Source organism: Acartia tonsa, chromosome 12 (genome assembly GCF_053477335.1).
Source record: "Acartia tonsa isolate MP-2025a chromosome 12, ASM5347733v1, whole genome shotgun sequence".
In the NCBI taxonomy this organism is placed as follows: domain Eukaryota; kingdom Metazoa; phylum Arthropoda; class Copepoda; order Calanoida; family Acartiidae; genus Acartia; species Acartia tonsa.
In genome coordinates this window covers 13,496,134-13,519,820 of record NC_137271.1, presented here as the reverse complement: position 1 = coordinate 13,519,820, position 23,687 = coordinate 13,496,134, and the positions used below count along the sequence as shown (strand labels likewise).

Here is a 23,687-nt window from a genome sequence, read left to right as displayed (position 1 = left end):
TGTTTTATAACTCTAGATCTAAAAGGAGCAGAGATATTATCCTATTGAAATATTGCTTGTGGTCAAATCTTCAAACGTAAACCAACAAGCAAAGGCAGTAGCTGAAGAATTATAATTTATTAACAATTGTCCCATCCCTGAAATCAAGGGGGGTCATAACTCATGACGACCTAAGATTTATTTAGTCAAGTAATGCTACAAGTAAACAACAGAATTTAATTCTATAAGAGTAGCATAACTTTAGATTATTGGCTTACTGTCGAGGAAGTGTCTGAACCTTACAGTGTCAGACTGAGGACGTTAAAATGATAATGATTAATAACAACTGCTGTTATGTTAGGCGTGTGATATCAATAGCAAGAATTGTGATATTTTTTGCTGATGAACTCATTGCCACGCATAGTTAGGACTTCCAGACAAAGGTCGTGCAATCAAATAGTTAGTTGTCTTTTTGGCTCATGGACGCATTACATGAACACCATTCGTAAAAAGAGTTGGTGACATCTGGTGTTTTTGGAATGGAGCTTCTCGAATTCAAGGTCCTGAAACAGTTTTTTCTACTGAATTTAACTTAGTTTAATACAGACAGACCTTTTGATTTTTAATTTAGATACTCTAATTTCAAAAGCAGCCTCTCTCAATGTAAAATAATTGTATGTACTTTATTTCTTTTGTAACAGTTTTATTTGAATAGAAAAAAATGGAATTCAACTATTTTAAACAAGCGGGTTTCAGACTAGGAACACTTAATGTGGCAGGGGGAGGGAAGTTCACCCACTCCCCCTGCAATAGGGTGGGTCCATTTCCCCCTTTTTTTAGATTTTACTGTTATCATAAATTGTGGAAGTCATATATTTGTATGATAAGCCCCATTCAAGTTTCAAAAGTGACTTGGCTCTTATGGCTGCCGGCGCGCGGGGGGTATAAAAAGTGCCCATCCCCTTATAAAACCAAATATTGAAATTCCTTCAAACACAGACATGTTGCATATCAAAATGACCGCATTGAAATGCTGATTACGAATATGAAAACCGTTTTGAAAAATATTGCTCCTAGTTCAGACTTAATCAATATTTTTCGAAACGGTTTTCAGATCTGTAATCAGCATTTCAATGCGGTCATTTTGATATGCAACATGCCTGTGTTTGAAGGAATTTCAATTTTTGGTTTTAAAATAGGGCGGGCACATTTTATACCCCCAGTGCGCCCGTTGTTTTTGGATTAAAAAACCTTTTTCAAGTTTCACAGGGTTGTATATTGGCCCAGTAACCCTTGCCAATGTCACTAATGTGAAATTCCAAAATCGACCCACCCTACCCTGCAAGCCAGTTTGGGGTGGTTTTCTCATCCAAAATAGTAATGACTGGGCCTATAAGAAATTTTACTGAAAGGAGAACATTATCGGTTCAGCAGTTAGCGAAATTGTTAGCTACAGACAAAAAAAATACTACTTTATATAATAAGATAAACCTTTTTGGCTTGAAAATATTTAATTTGAAATGTATGTCTTTTGGCAGAAGTTAAGTTTAGTATTTTGTATTCAGATATGTTTAAAGATTTGGCTATCTATGTCTTTCAGCTTCGCAGCGTAGCCAAACAATGTTAATAAATTATTAAAAGACTGCTGAGCATGTTTTGATCTAATATTATTTATTATAAATAAAAAGAGAAGTATTTTCCGTACCACCAATTTATATGTTAGTCTGTTACTTTCTTGGCTGCTATTGAATATAGATAACGGTTTTTTTTTGCATGTAAAGATACCACATCCGGTGTTCAACTTACTTGGTCTGTCAGTCAGTCAGTCAAGCTCCCAGACACATTGAAATTTTTAAGATTTGTCAATATAACTGATATAGTAAATAATAGCTAATGGCAAAATAAATTTTTTTTTTATTTTACAAGACCTACAAAATTTTACTTAAATTTTATTATCATATTTATGTATATACTTACAGTTATCTCTTTTTAAAAAAATATTTTTGGAAATATAATAGATATAGTAAATGATAACTAACTCCAATATTAAAGAACCTTTTCCACAATAACTTTTTTAATATGTTTTTTTGATTATCAATAATAATATATAAACAGTTTAACTTTTAAATACTAATCTTTTGTCAATATAATGGATATAGTAAAAGATAGCTAATAGCAAATAATTTTTTTTTTATTTTACAAGACCTAAACTTATAAGCAAAATTTTTATTATCATAATTATGTATAATCTGTTTTTTTTTTAAATCTTTGGAGTACTATAATAAATATAGTAAATGATAGCTTACTCCCATATATAAAAAAGTTTTTTCAAAATAACCTAAAAAATTGTTTTTTGACTATCAACAATAATGTATAAACAGCTTGACTTTTAAATACTAATTTTATTCTACAGTATCTATACAGCATAACCTAATCCTAAATACTTTATCTATAAAAGTAAGCTTTAATTTTGAATGATAATTTAATAAAAAAGAAAATAGTTTTTTTTTCATATAAAAATGTTAAATATTAAAATTTATGTATATTAATGTATTTTAAACACCCCCCCCCCCTGCTGATATTGTCTCTTGCTAAAAAATCCCTTCCAGTTTACTTTTAACATCCAACTAAACTCAAGGTTGATCATATTATTTTCTTCTTTTTTTAGCAACATTTTCTTCCTTTATAGTTCTACAAATTTCTTTATTTTTACCTATTTTTTAATATGTAAATTAAATTAATATGATTTATGTAATTTAGACTGATGAGGGTGCAGTGTCCACCGAAATATATTTCAATAAATAGCTGGGAAGTATCAAAGACTTTTTCACTCAGTGAATTTATCATTTATTTGCAGAGTTTGAAATTTCATGATAATGACATTTTTATAAAACATGGTTGACCAAAAATAGATGGCAAGGTTTTCCTGTGTAAATTCAACTATCTCATTAACTCACCGTTTGCCTATCAATTGCTCCGCTACCTATAGTTTTTTTTGTCATCCCTGTTTTATTTCTCGATCTTTAATTCGTAACATCTCTATGTCTCTCTCTAAAAGGAGTAAAGGCATGTGTGTATTTTATTTGACTTAATAAATAAAGTTAGTTTTAAAATACATATTTAAATTCTGACGGGTTTGAAATATTTCTATTGATAGGAGGGCATGCTAAGAGAAAAAAAATCAATTAAATGACTAAAACATACAATTTTAGTAGCATAACTCAAACATGCCATAGTTAGAAAACTAAGCAATCCCCAATCCTAATGTAGTGTGACGGCAGAAATCAAGCGTAAACGTAAAAGTGTAAGCTATAGAAATGCTTCACTCTTAAATCTTAAGTGCTGAAATAAATGTAAATATAACTTTTCCTATTTGCCCTGAAATTTTGAGACAAGATGGGTTGATAAGAATCTTTAACAAGCTTACTGAGTTTCATATCAAAACAAAATCTTTTACACACTTTACTTTGGCAGCCAAGCTTTAAATTTTTGTTCCGTTCGTACGTTTATTATGGATAATTTCCAACTGGAGCTTTGGAACTATGCAATTATTATCAGAAAGTCAGCGAATATTTTTTGCTGATTTTAGAAACAATTTATTTGGAATTTTCATTTAGACTTTTAAATGGTATTAAATGTTTGCCGTTATTCTGACTGCCTGATTTATTGAGCTTTGTTGGATGTTGCCATTCTTGTTTTAAAATCAAGATTAGTTATTTCTCGCATCGTATTATAAACAATTTTAAGATTAAAACCAGTTTGTTTAGCCCCCAGGTGCCGTAGGCACGGGATAAAAAAACTGGCTTTAATCTTATGATTGTACATTTTTATATTCGTAGAAAACTGGATATAATACAATGCTAGACATAGTTTTTTTCACATGGATGAGAACCGGTTCTTATCCACCGGATTCGAATGAATACGAAAAAAAGTTTTAGAAGCATATTTTTAAAGTATGGAAATTTACAACATAAGGGGTTATATTTGAGAATAAATATTTAACAGATTTCAAAATTTATTTTAAATATAGAAAATGGTTCCAAATAATTTAGTGACCATACATCCATACAATTATTTTAAAATAAGTGGATGACCTATTAAACAATCTTCTGTTTTCTTATTTTCTTTTATTCTAAATTAATATAATTTTATTGCTTTAAACATTTTTTCGCTCTTGGAGGATGAACATACACAAAAAATACTACATAAAAAAACTATGGAGTAAATTGTACAATGATGTATAGACATTTCTTATTAATAAGGTAACTTTACTTTGGCCATAAGATAACAAGGATGACAACATTCATAAAAGTGAAGCTCTGAAGCGGTAGGACAAACGAACATTAATACTTGTAAATTAATGTAAAAGTCTGAACAAAATTGTCAGTAAAAATGTATCAAATCTTTAAATTAAAGGATAATGTTTTAGGCCATACCTACATTTTAAAGACTTATTTATAGAGATGTTTCGCTTATAAATTGTTGTCAAAAAAGATGGAAATCAACATGTTTTCTATGGACGTACTGACAATTTTGAGGGAATAACCATGTAAAATTTGAAATCGATGGGATAAGCTAACCGTTCCGGACAGACGGACCGTTCCTAATTATAGAAAAGCTTCACATTAAAACAATAATCACCTGGAGTCTTAAAAAGTATCAAATTGTTGTTGTTTATCACCAGCAAAGAATATAAACAGGATGGCAGCAAACACATTCAATACTGATGCTAGAAAAATATAGAGATTAATGATTCAAACAATTATGATGATATCCAAAAGTAGCAAGGCACATAAATAAGAATACCCAAACAGGAATATAATATGAAAATGTTATAAGTAATCATAGAAAACAAAGTGAATACTCATTAGTCAGGGGAATTTCAATTTAAAGTGCAGACCTCTTTCAAAACTTGTGATAAAAACCAATGCAATGGATGGTAAAATTTACATAAATCCCAAACAAAGTTAACAAATATGCAGATTAGAATTGTTATGTTGAAAAGTTTGTACACTACTAGTCAACTAATACAAATTTGATACCAAAAAATTTTATTATAGACAGCTTTCTGTGGATATTAATAAAATGAAATTATTAGATTAAAACCATAATTGCTAGCCCCGAGGGGACGAAAGCTCTTGCTAACATATCTGGAAATAAGTGATTTTTATTTTAATATTCGTGGAAAATTGTCTGTAGGATGATGCTTTAGATAATTTTTCAGCCATTAAAATATATATTTATTTGAAAAGACTTACAAGTAGCAAAGAATAATCTCCAACCAAGAATAGGGTCCCAGCTAGAATCTGGATGGGTTAACCAGTTAGCCAATAAGGGTGTTATAGCTCCTAAAAGAAAAGGTTTGGTGACAAAGAAAATTGAAAATCTTATGTATTTATATTTTTCTTGTCTACATCTGTTTTCCCAATCATCAAGGACAACCATCCCTTTTATTTCACAACCTTTGTTTGAGAGTTATAGATACAAATGGTAATGAATTGCATCCATTGGGTCATTGTTTAACAAATCAATGTGTAAGTATAGATGTATATATCAGATAACTACCTAGCCCAAGTGGGTGACATTCTTTTCGTCTGCTAATATATTGCTTTCTGTTCTTTTGTGGGGACTTAGCTATGAATTTAAAGTCGATACAGGGTCCCAAATCCGTGGGTAGAGATACATGTTGCTTGTGCACCCTCTATACATTTACTTTAATTCTTAACTTATGTTATTATGTCTTAACTTAATCTTAACTTTAAATCTTCCATCTTCAGTCAACTACACATTTGAAAATGTACCTGATAAATTACCAAAACCATTTGAGATACCCAGAAATGTGCCTGATCTGTTAGGAGCTTGAAGCATAATATTTTGAATACCTCCACACCCAGTAGCTCCTACAATATTTAGATCTGTTAGGAGCTTGAAGCATAATGTTTTGAATTCCTCCACAACCAGTAGCTCCTACAATATTTAGATCTGTCAGGACCTTGAAGCATAATGTTTTGAATACCTCCACACCCAGTAGCTCCTACAATATTTAGATCAATTTCGCAGATTCTTATAAATTCTGACATGTGTAATCACCCAGGGATCTGAAGGGATAAGAACATGGCTGATATATTTATGTACATCCCCCATAATGATACACAAAATTACCCCCTTTTTTATATTACAATTAGTGGTTGAACCGAGTGGACACTCATCTTAATGAAACAACCAATCAAAGTCTCCAATAGTTGTTGAGCTAACGAAAAAGAAAACATTATCAAAAACTTTGGGAACTCTAAAGTGTAATAAACAACCCCTCTCTCTCTCTCAACTGTGTTCAACTGTTTTATATAAGATTTCTAAACATATTTTTGAGCTATTTTAGCTTCCAAGACCATTTTGTCAACCATTGTTTGTAGGTATTTTGTTACATAAAATATTCAAATGGCCTTCAAATAAAATTTTAAACCTAAAATTGGCTAATTTACAGAATTATCATTGTTTGATGCCTTGGTAAGGTCATAATAATATTTTTAGTTGACTTATGAATCAAATAGAATAATAATCAATCAATATTTTGATAACTCTATTAAGATTATAATCACTATTTATTGATTCATCAAAGTTGTATCTTAAATTTATAATATAAAACCCCTGCAGTTAATCTATCTATCTTTATGACCATACCTGCAAAAGCAAAGCCAGCTGTGATAACCAAAACACAGAACAATGGTTCTGAAGTTAAGTAACCCATCATGATTAAAGCAAGAGCAGGTGGTAACAGAGTCAGGCTGGCAAATATTTTCTAAATAAAAAGTTTTTATTTTTAGTAGTGAATCTACTCTATAATTTAACTAGAAATGCCTGGATGTACCATCCAGGTTTAGGATAAGCTGAAATAAATTTCCTATTCGAGCCCTAGTTTCCTAAAGTGTACAGCAGATAACCCAATTATTGCAGACCCTATTTTCAGCGACTCCGGTCAAATGGAAAAGTGATTTAATGTACAATTTATACATTATACATTCAAAAATTTTAATTTTTCAAATTTTGATTTTTTTTTAAGTTTGAAGTTTTTTTAGCTAGTAGCAAATATTGAGATAGGACGCGGAAGCTACGCACACTTTCGGAAACTAAATTCAGTTCATCAGGTTTAGATAAATTAGTGAAAATTATTGTTTCCTTCTGCTATAATACATTATTGATATTGCATCTTATAGCTATTCTTTCATAGTATAGCGTAGTGGTATGATATGAGAGAATGGGGTACGAAGATCAGTGGTTCAATTCTTGTTGTTAGAATAAACATTTTTTATTTCCTTTAAAAAAAAATTGAATTTTTTATTAAATAAATAAAATAAAACTAAAACTAATTTTGAAAAGTCACTTAAAATCTTTAAAAAAGCAATTTAAAAAAAAAATGTTGCCAAGCCTCGAACCGACTTCCTTGGCCCTAAATATTCTCTTTTATATTTCTTTTTATGACATTGTAAAAAATATCGGTAATTAATAAAATAAAACTAATTTTGAAGTCCCTTAATATCTTTAAAAAGGTAATTAAAAAAAAATTATCGCCAAGCTTCGAACCGACTACCATGGCCCTAAATATTTTAAAGAATACTTTATAGTAATTGTTTAATTAACAGTGTATTAAAACTTTCCTCTTTAGCTCATTGGATAAGTTTTATTGTTAATATTTTATCCAAGCAGTCTGAAGCACCTAAGATCGAAACCACTCCGGGGATTTAAAAAATATTTTTATCTTTATAAAGAGAGAAAGAGAAAGAAAGATATTGTTGTGTGGAGGGGGGGGGGGTAATTTTTTCCCAGAACGATTTCTCTTGGGTGGGTGGTGTTACCCTCTTCCAAAATAGTTAGAAACTTCCCAGAACCTATGATAAGCTACCCTGTACAAAGGAGAACCATATGGGTTCAGGGGTTAGCGAGATCCTTTGTCACAAACAAACAGACAGACAAATAAACATTCTGTTACTTTATTATATGGATGATAGCTTTAATAGTTTATTAAACATGCAGACAATAGAACTGGAATTCTTGATAAGTTACGTGGGGGGTTTTGAACCGGCGACCTATAAGCTTTGAGGGATACTTACTTAATATTATAGGAGGAAAGAGAGAGAGAGAGAGAGAGAGAGAGAGAGAGAGAGAGAGAGAGAGAGAGAGAGAGAGAGAGAGAGAAATTCGTAGGTTGCGTAATTTTCAATCATCAGCGACCGTTTAAACGGATATAAAAATCAAAATTTTATAAAGTAACAGGATATTTGTCTGTGTGTTTGTATGTTTGGAGGGTAGGGCGAGTAATATAATAGTTATTTAAAGCATCGTATTATTAACTATTATTATATAACACTGGCTTTAATCTGAAATGATTGTGCATTTTTATATTAATAGAAAACTGGATATAATAAGATGTTAAATATATTTTTCAGTCTGATATGTTAAACAAAAATTTTTTTTTAAAATTAATGTCCCTGCCTGGAGTCGATCTTGGTTAACCACGACCTTAGCCTTACAACGTACCCCTTTGCCACAAAAGCCGCATTAATATCAAACAAAAATTGGTCATCTTTTTACAACCCAAAACAAAATTAATAATGGGGATTAATCAACCCTTCTTTTTCTTCCATTGTTCTTTCCTTGAACTTTCCTTGAATATTAATATTTTTCTTCCATTGTCTTTTACCCTACTATTAATCTTTTTCTTCCATTTTCCAATCCCCGACTATTAATCTCTGAATATTATAAGAGGGAATAGAAATTGAAATTATTATAATAGCTAAAACTATTACGCCGATATTAAATTACACCAAATTTTTGTTAAAAATATTGTTATAAGAGCTAAAAAACGTTCCGCCGACATTAAAATACTCTTTTGTTTTAATTTAAATTAATCTAATAATTTTTACAAAGACGACATTAAATAGGTACAATTTTTAAACATGTTGATTGTTGAATCAACACCCCAACATATGTAATTTCTTGCCGCGTCAAATTTTTAAAAATTAATCCGCTTACGCTAAAATATAATAGTTTAAATAGATGACCTTTATGAAAACATGTGAAAGTTTAAAGTATACTATATGACATAAATTTTTGTAAAAATTGTCTAATTTTGAAATTATTCTTGGTGTACTCCATAGCTCAGTGGGAAAGTGGTAATGACTGGTTATCATGATCGAGTGTTCAATTCCCGGACCTGATTTGTTTTTTTTTTCAGTTCGTTTCCTTGTCTACCTTGGATGTGAGTTCAAGACTTACGAAAAACAAATTTAAAAAAATAGCTTTTTGATATTTTAAGTGACTGTTAATACAATGTAAATAAGTAAACTTTTACCAAATATTACTTATTATATCAGAGAGTGAAAATGATATTTAGTGTTTGGGTAGTTTCGAACTGACAACCTTCCGACTTGAATCAAAGTTAAACAAAAAAATATTTAAATTAGTCTTAGTTAAAAATCTATAGATCAATCGCCGAGATTTGAACACGCATTGATTCCATTAATAAGCAAGTACGATAACCACAATACCAAGAACACCAGTATAAATGTGTAAATTAATTACAATAGTAGCGGGGGGGGGGGGGGGAGGGGTTTACTGAACCGGCATCATATGGCCTTTGTAGTTTAGTGAGAGAGGGAGAGATAGATAGATAGATAAAAAAATCACGGAGGTTTCGTGAATTTAATTTTGGGAGGTGGGGGGAGACATAAGGAGGAAATAGGGAAGGAAGAACATATGAAGTGGGATGGATTCATAATAATAGTATAGTTTTTTTTACAAAAACTTAATTGTCTCACAAATCATGAGTTATTTTTTATAATAGAAATGATGCAATTTATAATAATAAAACATTTTTTGAATAATAAAAGTTGCATTATCGGATAGTCACGGAGGTTTCGTGAATATGCCAGAATGTTAAGTAGGGAGGTTTGGTGAGGAAAAAAATCACCAAACCTCCAAATTTTTTTTATGAAATAAAAACTTCGAGGTTTCGTGAATAATACTTTTTTTTACTACATTTACTTTTTTTACATCCATTCTTTGAAGTTTCGTGTAGCTTATGTATAGAACGCGAGTCTTCTTATCCGGTTAGTCCTGGTTCGAATCTTCTCCGAGAAGGGCGGGCTTTTTATCGATGTTAAAAATTGGAAGATTTCATTAAATAAAAGTTGTCGCAAATATAGGTATTAAATAATGTTTTGGGGGAAACAAGATTTGCATGGATCTTTTTCAAGATAAACGACTAGAATTTTTAGGGATTAAATGAAAGTACATTCCAGATTTGTTAAGATTAAGTTAAGATTTGGGTGCCAGATTGATTCTTAGATTTTTAAGTTTTTGTGATTTTCTTGACTTCTATTTAAGATAAATTGCTGAAATTTTCAGGGATTTCATAAGTTCACTTTCTACATATTTCCATCAATGCAAAGTTTTACTTTTGTTGAATTATAACCTGAGCTGTAATAAGCTTCACTCCTTTTGATATGATGAAATCTGATAATATTCCAAAAAGTCCACTGCAAACAGTTTTGGCCAAAAAGGGCATCATTGTCAACAAAGCATTCTGAATATAAAACTACATGGAAAAATCCTCTAATGTTTAGGTAAAAAATAAGGGTCAAGTGCAGTTCACGGTAAAATGTTCCTGGTAACTAACATCTCCAAAAATCTATGAACTTTAAAGGCTTTTAACGGCCAAACGGTGGAACGTTTAGATTATACTCGTACAAAATTTTAAAGGACAAAAAGCGTACAAATAATCTGGAAAATTCATTTATCAATAATGCACAGTTATCTCGCAGTGTACATAAATGCACAAGACTTTTATTACGCATTTTTTTCTTCAGTGAAAGATTCCCCGTGAGTCATTGGACCTTTGCTATTCCAGATTATTTGTAGGCCTTCTTAAAGTAGTGTTTGGTCATGATATGTACGTTCAGCTGTTTTACCGTGAACTACACTTGACCCAAAAATAATTTGCAAAAGTCTTAAAAAGTGAATTTAAAATACCTGAGTATATTTATTTTCTTCTCCGTGTGTAGCAATTGAGTTTATAAATGTTGGTCCCATAACTAAAAAGGCATATAAGCCCCAACTAAAAGAAAATACAAATTATAAAAAATGAAAACAAAATCGGGATGATTTGAAATAAAATAAAATTCAAATAAAATTTAAAGGATAAAAATTGATGATCAAAAATGTGACTTTTAAACAAATATACTAATTAGAAAGAGAAAAAACCAACAAAATTAATAATAATCAAGTCTAATTATAAAGATTTTAAATACCAATTTTTAAAATATTGTTTTTCTATATTACCAATAAGCTAGGTCATAGGCCATAATCACCCAAACTTTTGGACTTTTCAGCATTTCCAAAACTATTTTAAACAAGGAAGGCTCTACACCATCTAAATAGAGTTAATATATTGTTATGATTATCCTATAATATAAAGTATTAAGGTATTTTTTTGTCTGTGGAGAAGGATATTGCTAACAGCTGGAATAATATGATTCTCCTTTACAATATAGCTTCATATAGCAACATAGGCCCAGTAAAGACGTATTTATACTATTTTGGGGAAGGTTACCACCACAATCCCAAGAGAATTTGCCACTAGAAAAAAAGGCTTACAACCAAAAATTTAACTTTTTCTTTTTAAAACTAAAATTGAAAATAGACAGGGGTCAACAATCGCCTCCTCCTAAAGTACCCCTAGAGGGCTCTAGGACGTAGCCACTTGAGTACAATTATATACTAAATACACAAAATAATTTATTAACTTAACATAGAGGTTGGACAATACTTATGCCTAAATATCTCCTATTATTCTACCTTGATTGTTTTGAATTTTTCCTTCATCTCTGTTCTTCACAATAAAGTCAAGTTCATCTTGAGATATCCATCTATTTGTTTCAGGTGATTCAGATACTAAATATTCAACCATTTAAATTGTTCAGGGTGTCCCAAAAACAAAACAATTGTTATTTTTATAGTTTTTGTGGCAATCAGCAGGAATACTATGAGAATAGTAAAATGAAAATTTATAGGATAAATTTTTTTAGGATCTGAGGGGTAACAAAACTATTGTAGATTTTTATGAATTTATTTGATCTTTTGTGGAAAATTGTCTATAATATGATATGATACAGGTATTTTCATCATGGCCTAGAACTGATTCTTATCAAGCATATAGTATTGAAATGAAATAAATGAAAATACCCAGGACAAACCAAGCAAGACACCAGATCAAAGACAGGGAAGCAGTTGTATAGAAAACCATTTCCCATCCAAAGTTGTCCATAATAACTCCACACAGTGGGTAAGTTAAAACTGGACCCAGGTTGGATCCTGAATAGCTAAAGGACACAAATCTGGACCTATAAAAGTTAAACAAATTATTAACAAATATTATGCATCATGCAAATATTTTTTTTTTGGTTTAAAGAAATAAAACAAGTTGCATATTTTTACCAGTATGGGTTTAAAACCAATTAATAGCTAATTAGTTCCATTGAAAATGGTTTTCAGCCATACTGAAAAATCAGGTATAGCATCAAAAAATAAAATAATAAAAATAATACCTCGGCTCAACAATTTTAATTTTATATATTTTTTTTTATTTTTATCCGCGAAAAGCTTGTTTTATTACAATGCAATTAGTTACTATTACCTTTCTTGTAATGGTGTCCACTTTACATACAAAGGTGGAATACTTGGATAGGTTGGGGATAGCAACAACCCCTAAACATCAAAATAAATAGATGATAATATCTGTGGGTATATAAAATATAAAGAGACCCCCAGGATCCCAAAATTTAAGAACTTTGAGGACTTTTATTGAATTTGATTAGTTGGTTCATTAGGTTAAGTGTCCAAACAGTTCAACCACTCATCATAATCTACAAAAAGGGTAATTTTGTGTATCATCATTGGGGATGTACATCAATTTATCGTCCATTGTCTTATCCCCTAGCCTAAAATAACAGCAAAGAAATTAATAGCAGTTCCATATCATGTCATAAAAAAGTAAGTTAAAGTTTAAAAAGTAAATATTATGTTTATTTTTTCCTTATACTGATTTTGAAGAAAATTATTCAACAAAGAAATTTAGAGTACCTGAATAATTCTTGCAGCTACGACAGCCCAGGGGCTCCATCCTGCCAACACAGGTAGGAGGTAGCTCACCATCACTGAGCCTAGCATGGAAATTCCAAGAACATTCTAAAACAAATAAATTCAAATTTTTCCGTTTTGCTTAGTTAAAATAATGTCTATATTTACTCATTCTCAATTCGTTTAGGATATAGGAATAAATGACGAAGCCCAATCTGTACCACTTTTGATTTCTGTGACGTCATATAAATGAGGGAGATGAGAGTAGAAGTGGGAAAGAAAACCCATAAAAAAAGAGATGGAGAATCCCTCATTTTTATTATGTCACATGAATCAAAGTGGTACAGATTGGGCTTTGTCGAATAAATAATAAATCTAAAAAGATTTAATAGAACTATTTACAAGGATCTTTTTCAAATTCAAAATAATGAAAGTTAAGATTAATGATATTTTTTCTGTACTAAAATTAATATCTTACTCTAGTTCCAAATTTTTCTGCTAGGCGTCCACCAGGAATTTGAAGAAGTATGTACCCATAGAAAAAGGAACCAAGTACCCAAGATTTTTCTATAAATAATTAGAATACAGCTGAAATATTTTGTTTTGGTAAAATTTTAGTAGATTTTAAAAAAATATGCTCTGAAAGAAAGGAAAGCATCCACGAACAAGAGCAAGTCATTCTAAGCACCTCCAGCATTGATCCAGCAGTTAATATACACAGTTTATGTTTAATATTTGGTTTATCAACTATAAAGTTGGGTTTTACCATGGTTTTATATGAAAAAACTTTAAAATGTAAATATTTTTTGATGCAATATCATCAAATGCTTTGTTGAGTTAAAAGGACAAGATAACCAAGATAAAATAGCACGGTAGAATAGCATCATAAACGGTTTACATTATTACAAGTTTCCAACCCTTTTTCTAAATATACATTTTTATTCAAAATAATATAATTTTGTATCAAAGCTTTTAAAAAACAGTTTGAACTCATCTAAACATTTAAGGATATTGCACCAAAAAACGCTTTACTTTTCAAAGGTTTTCTCATATAAAACCATGGTGAGATCTAACTTTTTAGGTGATAAACCATATATTGAACATACACCTATTATATTCACTAAAAAAATACTATGGATCAATGCTGGAAGGTGCTTAGAATCACTTGCTCTCGTTCGTGGATAGTTCCCTTTAGTTAGGCCATTGGTTTTTGACGAATTAAAAATTTAACTTTTCAAACAGGCATTCAATATAAAATATCTAAACCAATACCTAAAGGTGTCCAATCATATTGAGAATGAACTGTCGAAGAATTTGTTGAATTTCCAACTATTTGAGTTATGGCAAAATCTATGTGAATTCTAAACAGGAAAAATCACGAAACCTTTCACCTTTCTAACAATTAGTTTTTGTCAGTCTGTCTTTCATTCTGTCTGTCTATTTGTCATATTGTCTTTCTTTCAGTCTGTTTGTCTCTCTGTTTGTTTAATTGTTTGTCTCTATTGTTGTCTGTCTATCTGTTTTCAAATTTATTTAAAGCAAAGCTTTTCTGTAATTAAATCCTTTCGTTTATAACGTTCAGCTCTTTGCGTTAATTTAGCATATTTATATTGTTTCTTCTCTTTCAAACTTTGCTTGATGATTCCTATAACACTTTAGGAATCATAGCAACTCTAAAATCATTACCAGAAAGTCCAAACATTCATTTAAAACAAGCTGTTTTTTAACTTAATAGCTATTGTTCGTTAGTCCTTCTTTCTGATTTTAAAGCTTCGCTTTTATAGATTTTGTCATGCTCGTTTTTACCTTAGCATATAATTACAGAAGAGTCCTATACATACCATTACAGAAACAATCCATCTCATACATTGCATTTTTTTCTGTCAAAATCTCAGCATAATACATTTTAGATTTAAACAAGGATTGCAACATTTAGAAAACCGAAGCTCTACAATTTGACGGTGTGACAAAAGAACATTAGAACTTGTTGTCCTAGGTATCACTATTTAAAAAATGCTATGAATGGGATAATTATTCTATAGTGTTTGTTGTATATATTTATATTTGAAATTAGGCAGATGTAGTTTTGCCAGTATAAATAATATGTTAGATGTAAGTTTGGAGAAAGACTAAACTACATAACTTTTGTGTCTTTTTTGAGGAAGACGATTCCTATATGACGTCATATAAAGGGAAAAGAAAAAAGGGAAGGGGGAAGAAATCTCTTTAAAAGATATGGGAGAAAAGAGAAGAAAAAGAGAAAGAAAATTGTCTTCCTCAAAAGTGACACAAAAGTTATGTAGTTTAGTCTCTAAGTTTTCTCTAAGTTTGCCCAGAGAATAGATTTTATTGTCATTTATACAGTAAAAATTGAGTTTGCCATAAATACATCCATACTTTTTAAATTGTACACAGTAAACAGAACACTTGTATCTAGACGTCAAATTTTAGATTAAAAAATGAACAAAACTTTACATTTTTAAAACATAAATTTTCTTTCATCACGTTTTGCTAGGCTTTAAAATACTAAATGCTTATCATAAAAAGCTAAATAAGTATATTTTAACATTAAAGCTACTCTTAAACTCAATTTTATTTTTAATTCAACCTTCAAGATGCATTCAATTATCTTTTTCTTTCCAATCCTGTACAATTTTTATCCCCAAGATTACAAAAAGGGGAGCGGGATAGGAAGAAGAAATATACCCTTCAATATTTTTTTTTTTTCGGGGGGGGATCTTTTGACTTCCTTGAATCATAAGTGTGTTTTGTGTTTTAAATGATATATTTCATCTTGAGGAAAATACCATACATAGATAACTAAAATTGTACATGCACAATACAAAATAAAATAATGTTTTTGTTCTAATAGCTACATTTTGATAAAATTAATGTTATTATTATCATGTTTAACTTATTTATGATTCATCTAATAAGAAGAATTTATGGTACTACTATATCCTATAAAAATTTGCAAACTTGTTGTCTATGTAGGCTGCTAATATGGACTTTATATATTGGTCAGTTCGTTCATTAATTATGAAAGTAGGGAATGGGGTAGCCAGCTGGTAGTATCACTTTTCTAGAGTACATGATAATCTGGTGTAACATCTAAGTAATTATATTTTAATTCCTATTGAGCATAGCGTATAGATTTCAATAATGGTGTTTTCATTTTTTACAATACACAGATCACATTTTCATTATTAACAACCTTGTCAATTCAAATCCTTGATATATTGTTTATGTTTTAGATTAATTCTCTATCATTAATAATAACACTTTTTTTGTTAAAATTATCCTTATATAAAAGTAACATGATCTGTGTGTGCCCTTTGTCTGTCTGTAGCTGTACCGAAGGATCTAGCTTGTCGCTAAACCGATTTGGTTCTCCTTTACAGTGTACCTTCTCATAGGTCCTGGGAACGTTCATAACTATTTTGGGAAAGGTCAACGTAACCCTCCAAAGAAAACTGAAAAGAAATATAAAAAATGCAGATAGGGTTCGCCACTGTTTGACCCACAGGACTTCTTATCGTACAATGATTACCACATTTCTATACTCCTTCTAAATTAATGTGCAAATTAGCGATTAGATTGCGGACGGACTGACTCTAATAGTAAAAAAGCTTTGCTGTAAAACACTAAAACAATATAAACAAAATATATATAACTAAAAAAGTTTTGTTTCTTTGGACAAAATGTGTTTCTCTTTCATTTTTTAACTATGAAAAAAATTTCCCAAAAAGCTACTCTAAAATAAGATCTGTCCGTAAACATATTGCGGTGCTTTCAGTATCAACTGGGAATGGATCAATCTCCTTAAATTTTAACAGATTTTTTGAGAGCGTTGATGGTAAATTTTTCTTGGGGCGATTTCTCTTGAGATACTCTCCTTGGTTATCTATAGTACAAAGTAGAATGATGTCTGTCCGTCCTTCCGTCCGTCCGTCTGTCTGTCCGTCCGTCCGTCTGTCCCTTAAGACCTCGGTAACCACTGAACCGATTGGATTCTACTTTTCAGGGAATATACCTACTGGTCTATAGTACAAAGTAGAACTATGTCTGTATGCCCGTTTGTCTGTCCGTCCGTCTGTCCCCTAAGATCTCGGTAACCACTGAACCGATCGGATTCTACTCTTCAGGGAATATACCTACTGGTCCTGTGGTGGGTTTAGTCCATTTATTTGATGGGTGGGACACCCCCAACCCCCAAAAAGATTACCCATATCATTTTTTTAGGTAGGCTGTAGCAGTAGCATGGCAGTGCCTATTTGTTTAAACAAATTCTATATAAGGGGGTTGACTTCCCCTTACCTCATAGGGCGAAGCCCCTAGAGGCTAGGGGCGAAGCCGCTAGTACGTATTATAAAACAATACGGGGACTATTAAGAAGATAAAGGCGGCCTAAGGGGCCTAGCGGTAAAGGAAATCTTTTCATACAAAGAATATACACAGACACACACCCTTCCTTTCCGTAAAAAATTACTCAATTTTCCATTTTTCCCAATAAAATTTTCATTGTGTGTTTCTGCCTTTTTTTGAGTGAAAAATTTTAACATAGGAAAGCAATTTTATGAATATTTACTTTTTCAGCATAAAACGCCCGGTGCTTGTAAGTTAATACAGTATGTTTTGTGTAGTGAAAATACTCTATAATTTGCTTTACGTTTGTCTGTATGTTTATAAAGTAACATACTTTACGAATGTTAAAGGGTGTGCAACAAAAATGCGGACATTTTTAAAATTGAAATTGCGCGGCTTGTGTTAATAGTAGAAAAATGTTACGCATACCGTTAGAACCGCTAAGAAGTTTTTTTTTTTTTTTAATATTAGAACGATTCCTCTGCTACGTATAGTTACGGAGCTACGTGTTAAAATGTACCAACTGATGTAAAACTTGACTTGTGAGTAAATTTTAAAATATAACTAAAAATTAGAGAAGATATTTTGCAAAAAGAGATGCCTACATTTTTAAATTTCAAATTGCGCGGCTTATGTTAATAGTAGAAAAATGTTACGCATATCGTTAGAACCGCTATGAACTGTATTTTTTGGGAAATATAAGAACGGCTCCTGTGCTACAAACAATCTAGGAGCCAGATTGTAAAATGTCCCAAAATTTACTCGCAAGTCAAGTTTTTAGTCAGTTGGGACATTTTAACACATGTAGCTCCTAAACTATGCGTAGCACAGGAATCATTTTTATATTTCCTAAAAATAGACTTCTTAGCGGTTCTAATTCTAAAAGTATGCGTAGTATTTTTCTACTATTAACACAAGCCGCGCAATTTCAATTTTAAAAATGTCCGCATTTTTTTGCACACATTTTAGCATTTCTTCTTTAGAATCTTGCCTCATTTACTTGTTCTTTTCAAATGGAATCAAACCGGTTTAAATATTGATAATGTATTCCAGTGTTTAATATACATTTTCAACATAAAATAAATAACAAGGATGTCTTTGACTTTTATAGGTAGCGAAAAATAAAAATATCATGATTGGAGAAACTAAAAATTCCAAATCACGAAACCTACACATATATGTATATGTTTTGTAACATCACCGAATTATAGTCAGTTCAAGTAAGTAACATACTGAATGCTCATTGCTTTAGAGAATTTTCAAAAAAAAACTTTCAACTGTCTATATTCTATAGCATCCGAGAATATCACTGCACTGTTTATTGATATTGTCTTCCTTGTTAAAATTAACAGTACTACAGACTACTTTCTTTTATTTGATTACCTATATATAGCCATCGATTTATAACTACTTGGATGTTGCACCAGATTTTTATGTACTCTAATAAGGTGACATTTACAGCCGACTAAAAAAAACTACATCCACCTCTTTACCTTATTCCCTCCCCTCTTACTGAATCAATGAAATAACCAATAAATTAGTTTATATTAGCAACCAAAATTGACGATAATATGTCCACATATTATATATCCATATCTATAGGTAAAACATGAACGTACATAACAATGTAAGGTTCAACTATTTAAGTCAGACAGTCAGTAAGTCAGCCAGGAGAGGAAGTTTTCTTAGAGTAGCTGCGTTACTTGCAATGTAAATTATAATTGATTGTACGTTTATTCATTGATATCTCGAAAACTGTTGATCAAAGAATGCTAAAATCCTCAAGGAAAATTTGGTTCCTTTTGTGATATAGAGGGGGGGGGGGTGTGTGTGTGTGTGTGTGTTTGCAACATTAGAGAAAAATCATAAGGTCGTCCTTTGTAGTAAATTCTCCGAATATTAATTAGATCTCATATTTAGAGTTTTTTTGGAACTTATTTAGGAAAAAAAAATTGAACTACATATGAGGACTTAAATCTTCATTTCCCATACCCCATATGACCATACAATGTCATTTTAAAATGCAAAACTATTTGCTATATCGAGCGTGACAGGACTCGAACCTGCAATCCCCAGATCCGAAGTCTTATTAAGCTTTAGGAATATATATGGTATAAATTGTTATTGATTTAAACAACAGTTGCAATTAAAATTATATATTCACTAAACCTATTTATATAAAAGTAACAAGCTAATAGCCTAACTATCTCTATGTACTAAAAGATCTACGTAACTGTTGTTGGGTGAAGCTTTATATAATCCTCCTCCAAAAGTTTAATTTAGATTTTGTTTAAGAAGGGTTATAATAGTTATTAAACAGTGTAAAAATTTTCGAGCGTGGCAGGACTCGAACCTGCAATCCCCAGATCCAAAGTCTGGTGCCTTATCCATTAGGCTACACGCCCTTATAATAACAAATAACTATTTCGTAATATAATGTATAAATTGTGATACATTTAAACAAAGGTTGCAATTAGAATTATACATTCACAAAACCTAGTGTAAACTCTAATCTTTGGTAATCTTTCAATTACTAAAAAAAGTAATGATTCGAATTCAACACAACACGAACCTGCAATCCACTTATTCATTATGCCACACACTTAAAAAAAAGATGTATTTGTTTTTATATAATCTATATTAAAAAATCTATAATACAAAGTAGAATGATGTCTGTCCGTCCGTCTGTCTGTCTGTCCGTCCCTTAAGATCTCGGTAACCACTGAACCGATCGGATTCTACTCTTAGGATCGGATTCAGGGAATATACCTACTGGTCCTGTGGTGGTTTTGGGCTATTTTCTTGGGGGGTGGGACACCCCCAAAAAATGAAAAAAATCCCCTCTCATTTTTTTTATTATTTAAAATTTGTGGGGACATCTCCAGAGGTAATTATTTTTTTTTCTTTAATTACCTCTTGGGGCAGAGCCCCTAGGGGCTAGGGGAAGCCGCTAGTGTATAATTAAAGTATTAATTGTAAATGATTTAAACAATAATTGCAATGATAAATCAGCATTCTCTAAGGCTCTACTGAATATTTATGATAAAATAATGTGATGTGTGTCTAAATATTTGATATGCAATATTTGTATTGGTCATTGAAAATTTAAATTTTAATTTTTTTGTCAGTGGGTGGGTAGAAAAGTTCACACGAAAATGTAAACAGTAAGAAAATAAAGTTTTGTTTTAATAAGAGCCATAGCTTTGAATCACAAATTTAATAAAAAGCTCGAGTGTGGCAGGACTCGAGCCTGCAGTCCCCAGATCCGAAGTCTGGTGCCTTATCCAGTAGGCCACACACCCTTCTTATAAAAAGCTCTTTTTTTTAATTTTATACAATTGTCTAAAATTTAAACAGGAATTGCAATGATGAATAAGCATTCACTAAACCTTTACAGAATATATGTGATACATACAATTCATATGTGTCTTAAATGTTGAATAAGGTTTCTGAAACAGTTAGCCACTAATAAAAATAATTTTGTCTTAACCCTTAACGGTCGGGGGGGGGGGGGGGGTGGGGCGTTGAACGCCCCCCATTCGGTTTTTTGTATCTCATTTTCTGTGTGTGAAAGATAAAGAGCCCAACTGCGTGACTTTTTAAGTATGGGTATGACACACAACTGAGAGTTGCAGGGTCATCCAGGTAAAAACAAAAATTTTTTTTTTGACTAAAACAAAGCATTTTATCATACCAAATTACTAAAATATCCTCTAGTAGTACATCCTTATATGAAATACAGGTCTTCAAGTCATTTTCAGGTTCCAGGTATGATCCTGCAGGTCCTGATCCTCCAGGTCTCCAGAAATCTTTAAAAGGCTCCTGTGGCCGCAATTTTTGACTTAGAGACTTCAAATTTTAAACTTAAGCTTTTCTCACATGTCTACATAACGTATTAAAATCTATGAAGATCCGCCGCTGTTTTCCCGCCGACCGCCGACTGCTGCGGCTGACAGCTGCCAAGTACAGCTGCGGCCGCTGAAATTTATATTTTGATATTTCTAATATAAAATTCACATAAAGATAAACATTTTCTGGAAAAAAATTGTTCTTCTAGCTTCAAAAATAAAAAGAAAATTACAGCCGTTTGAAATTTTAAGTAAAAAAAGAACTAAAAACAAAGGTTGTTAAATAAAAGGGTGAAGGAAGCGAAAAAAAAAGCGACTTAGACTTATAAAAGGTCGGAAATTCATTATCATACAGGGGACTTGCACAAAATTTTTTTTTGCCCTCTAGCAGGCTCTAATAGGAACTGAGATAATAAGGGGGGGCGTTGAACGCCCCCCCCCCCCCGACCGATTAAGGTGCGGCAAGGGGCCCGACTGTAAAGGGTTAAGGGCAAACAACTTTGTTACAAAACATAAAAATATTTATCTATTTTTTGGCTAGTATTAACTGCTTGCGTTCTAATTCAATGGAAACACAATAAAGTCATTCTATCCATTCATTAACAAAAAAATAATGACTCGAGTGTGACAGGACTCGAACCTGCAATCCCCAGATCCGAAGTCTGGTGCCTTATCCATTGGGCCACACACCCTTCTTGTAAAATTGAATATTTATTTTAATTAAATAAAAGTCTTACTTTAAACAAAAATTGCAATGATAAATCGGCATTCACTAAACCTTTACTGAATATACAAGATTAGTTATTTCTCGCATCGTATCATAAACGGCTTTCCGCGGAAATAGAATGTACAATTATGAGATTTAAATTAGTTTTTTTAGTCCCGAGGTGCCGAAGGCACCGGCTAAAAAACCTGGTTTTAATCTTATTATTGTACATTTTTATATTCGTAGAAAGCTGGATATAATACGATGCTAGACATAGTTTTTTCGAATGGATGAGAACCGGTTCCTATCCACCGGATTCGAATACGAGAAATTTGTATACATTATTACTGTTACCATCTAAAATTTGTATTTATTATGTTGAATAGCGAAGCTACTCTATAATTCACTTTGTCTGTCCGTCCATCCATCCGTCCTTAATGCTATGGGGGAATAGTTATTTCTCGTATCGTATTATAAACGGCTTTCCGCGGATATAGAATGTACAATTATAAGATTAAAACTAGTTTTTTTAGCCCCGAGGTGCCGGAGGCACCGGCTAAAAAAACTGGTTTTAATCTTATGATTGTACATTTCTATATTCGTTGAAAACTGGATATAATACGATGCTAGACATAGTTTTTTCGTATGGATGAGAACCGGTTCCTATCCACCGGATTCGAATGAATACGAGAAAATTTGATTTATGTTTATTGTATAACACTGCTCTATAGTAATTTTTTCCCCGATATCCATTCATAAATTTTGAGCTTCACTACTTTTGTTTAAATACACAGTTATTGTAAGACGACTTTTCATAAAATGTCAACATTTAGTTAAAGTAACTAAAGACAATTGAAGTAAAGAAATGAATGTATTATTACTTGAATGTTACACCAGATTTTCATGTTCTCTGGTAAGTGAAACTCACAGCGTGCTAAAATAACGATACCCCCATACCCTCCCCTCCTACTGGATGGACGAACTGACCAATAAATGATTTTCCTTTGGATGTCGGCCCGTCTGTAACAGTAATCTCTTATCGTAATTTAGGCAGGTTTGAATCGTCTATAGATTTTAAACTTTGTTGAATGATTCCTCTAACTAATAGTTAAATTTTCCTCTTACTACCCTTAGTTTATATCTTCACTTTTATGAATATTGTAATCTTTGTTATTTATATTTTATATTCAGATATTGTGTGTCAAAATGTTCTCTATCCATCCATTTACCAATATTATGGGTTCTAAAACAAAATTAAATCCAATGTTTTTCCCACTTTTTTTTCTGCATCTACCAACTTAAATTCAGATTCAATTTGCCAGGAAAGAAAATTTTGCAAAATTGTTCATCCACGATTAAAAGCATGGAAAACTTTTAAGGCAATGTATTATAGAAAATAAAATAAAAGTCCAGGTGAAAAATTATTCTCGGTGTGGGGATTTAGACTGGCAGTATATTGGATCTCTAAACTTTAGATTGGATAAGATTCTAGCATGCAATGTGTGAGCAGCGGTTACGACGGACGGCCGTTACCTGTACGATTTAACTGTAAAAAAGCTTCGCTTTAATCTTCAAATAATACAGAGGTTATATACACAAGTTTATTTATATACAAACAAAACAATACTGATTTAAATATTTACAGAATAAGGAAT

The 23,687-nt window shown here is 31.4% G+C and overlaps 1 protein-coding gene and 2 non-coding genes across 4 annotated transcripts; all 3 read right to left on the bottom strand.

Annotated features, from left to right (window-relative positions):
- Nucleotides 1-4,620: 4,620 nt before the first annotated feature.
- Nucleotides 4,621-14,989, bottom strand: LOC145333885 (sialin-like). 2 transcript variants are annotated; one of them, XM_080179143.1, is made up of 15 exons: nucleotides 14,920-14,989; nucleotides 14,386-14,474; nucleotides 13,592-13,680; nucleotides 13,117-13,221; nucleotides 12,671-12,741; nucleotides 12,220-12,377; nucleotides 11,833-11,928; nucleotides 11,317-11,407; nucleotides 11,008-11,092; nucleotides 10,451-10,561; nucleotides 6,661-6,778; nucleotides 5,972-6,013; nucleotides 5,781-5,837; nucleotides 5,238-5,327; nucleotides 4,621-4,708 (listed from the first exon to the last, which is right to left on the bottom strand). In XM_080179143.1, the coding sequence occupies exons 1-15, from the start codon at nucleotides 14,985-14,987 to the stop codon at nucleotides 4,629-4,631; spliced, it is 1,350 nt and encodes a 449-aa protein (XP_080035269.1). In that variant the 5' UTR covers nucleotides 14,988-14,989; the 3' UTR covers nucleotides 4,621-4,628. The 2 variants fall into 2 exon arrangements, with proteins under 2 accessions (XP_080035269.1, XP_080035268.1); XM_080179142.1 differs by lacking the exon at nucleotides 5,972-6,013 and having other exon boundaries at nucleotides 5,781-5,879.
- Nucleotides 14,990-19,810: 4,821 nt separating this feature from the next.
- On the bottom strand, nucleotides 19,811-19,883 carry TRNAQ-UUG (transfer RNA glutamine (anticodon UUG)). The gene has a single exon. It is a non-coding gene; the product is annotated as a tRNA-Gln (tRNA).
- Nucleotides 19,884-21,945: 2,062 nt separating this feature from the next.
- TRNAR-UCG (transfer RNA arginine (anticodon UCG)) lies at nucleotides 21,946-22,018 on the bottom strand. The gene has a single exon. It is a non-coding gene; the product is annotated as a tRNA-Arg (tRNA).
- Between the last annotated feature and the right edge of the window lie 1,669 nt (nucleotides 22,019-23,687).

Coding starts and splice junctions, on each gene's coding strand:
- LOC145333885 (XM_080179143.1), bottom strand. CDS start 14,987: ATGCAATGTATGAGATGGATTGTTTCTGTAATGGTATGTATAGGACTC. Junction 13,222..13,591: donor CAGAAAAATTTGGAACTAGA/GTAAGATATTAA, acceptor TATTTGTTTTAG/AATGTTCTTGGAATTTCCAT. Junction 12,742..13,116: donor TAGCTGCAAGAATTATTCAG/GTACTCTAAATT, acceptor TTTGATGTTTAG/GGGTTGTTGCTATCCCCAAC.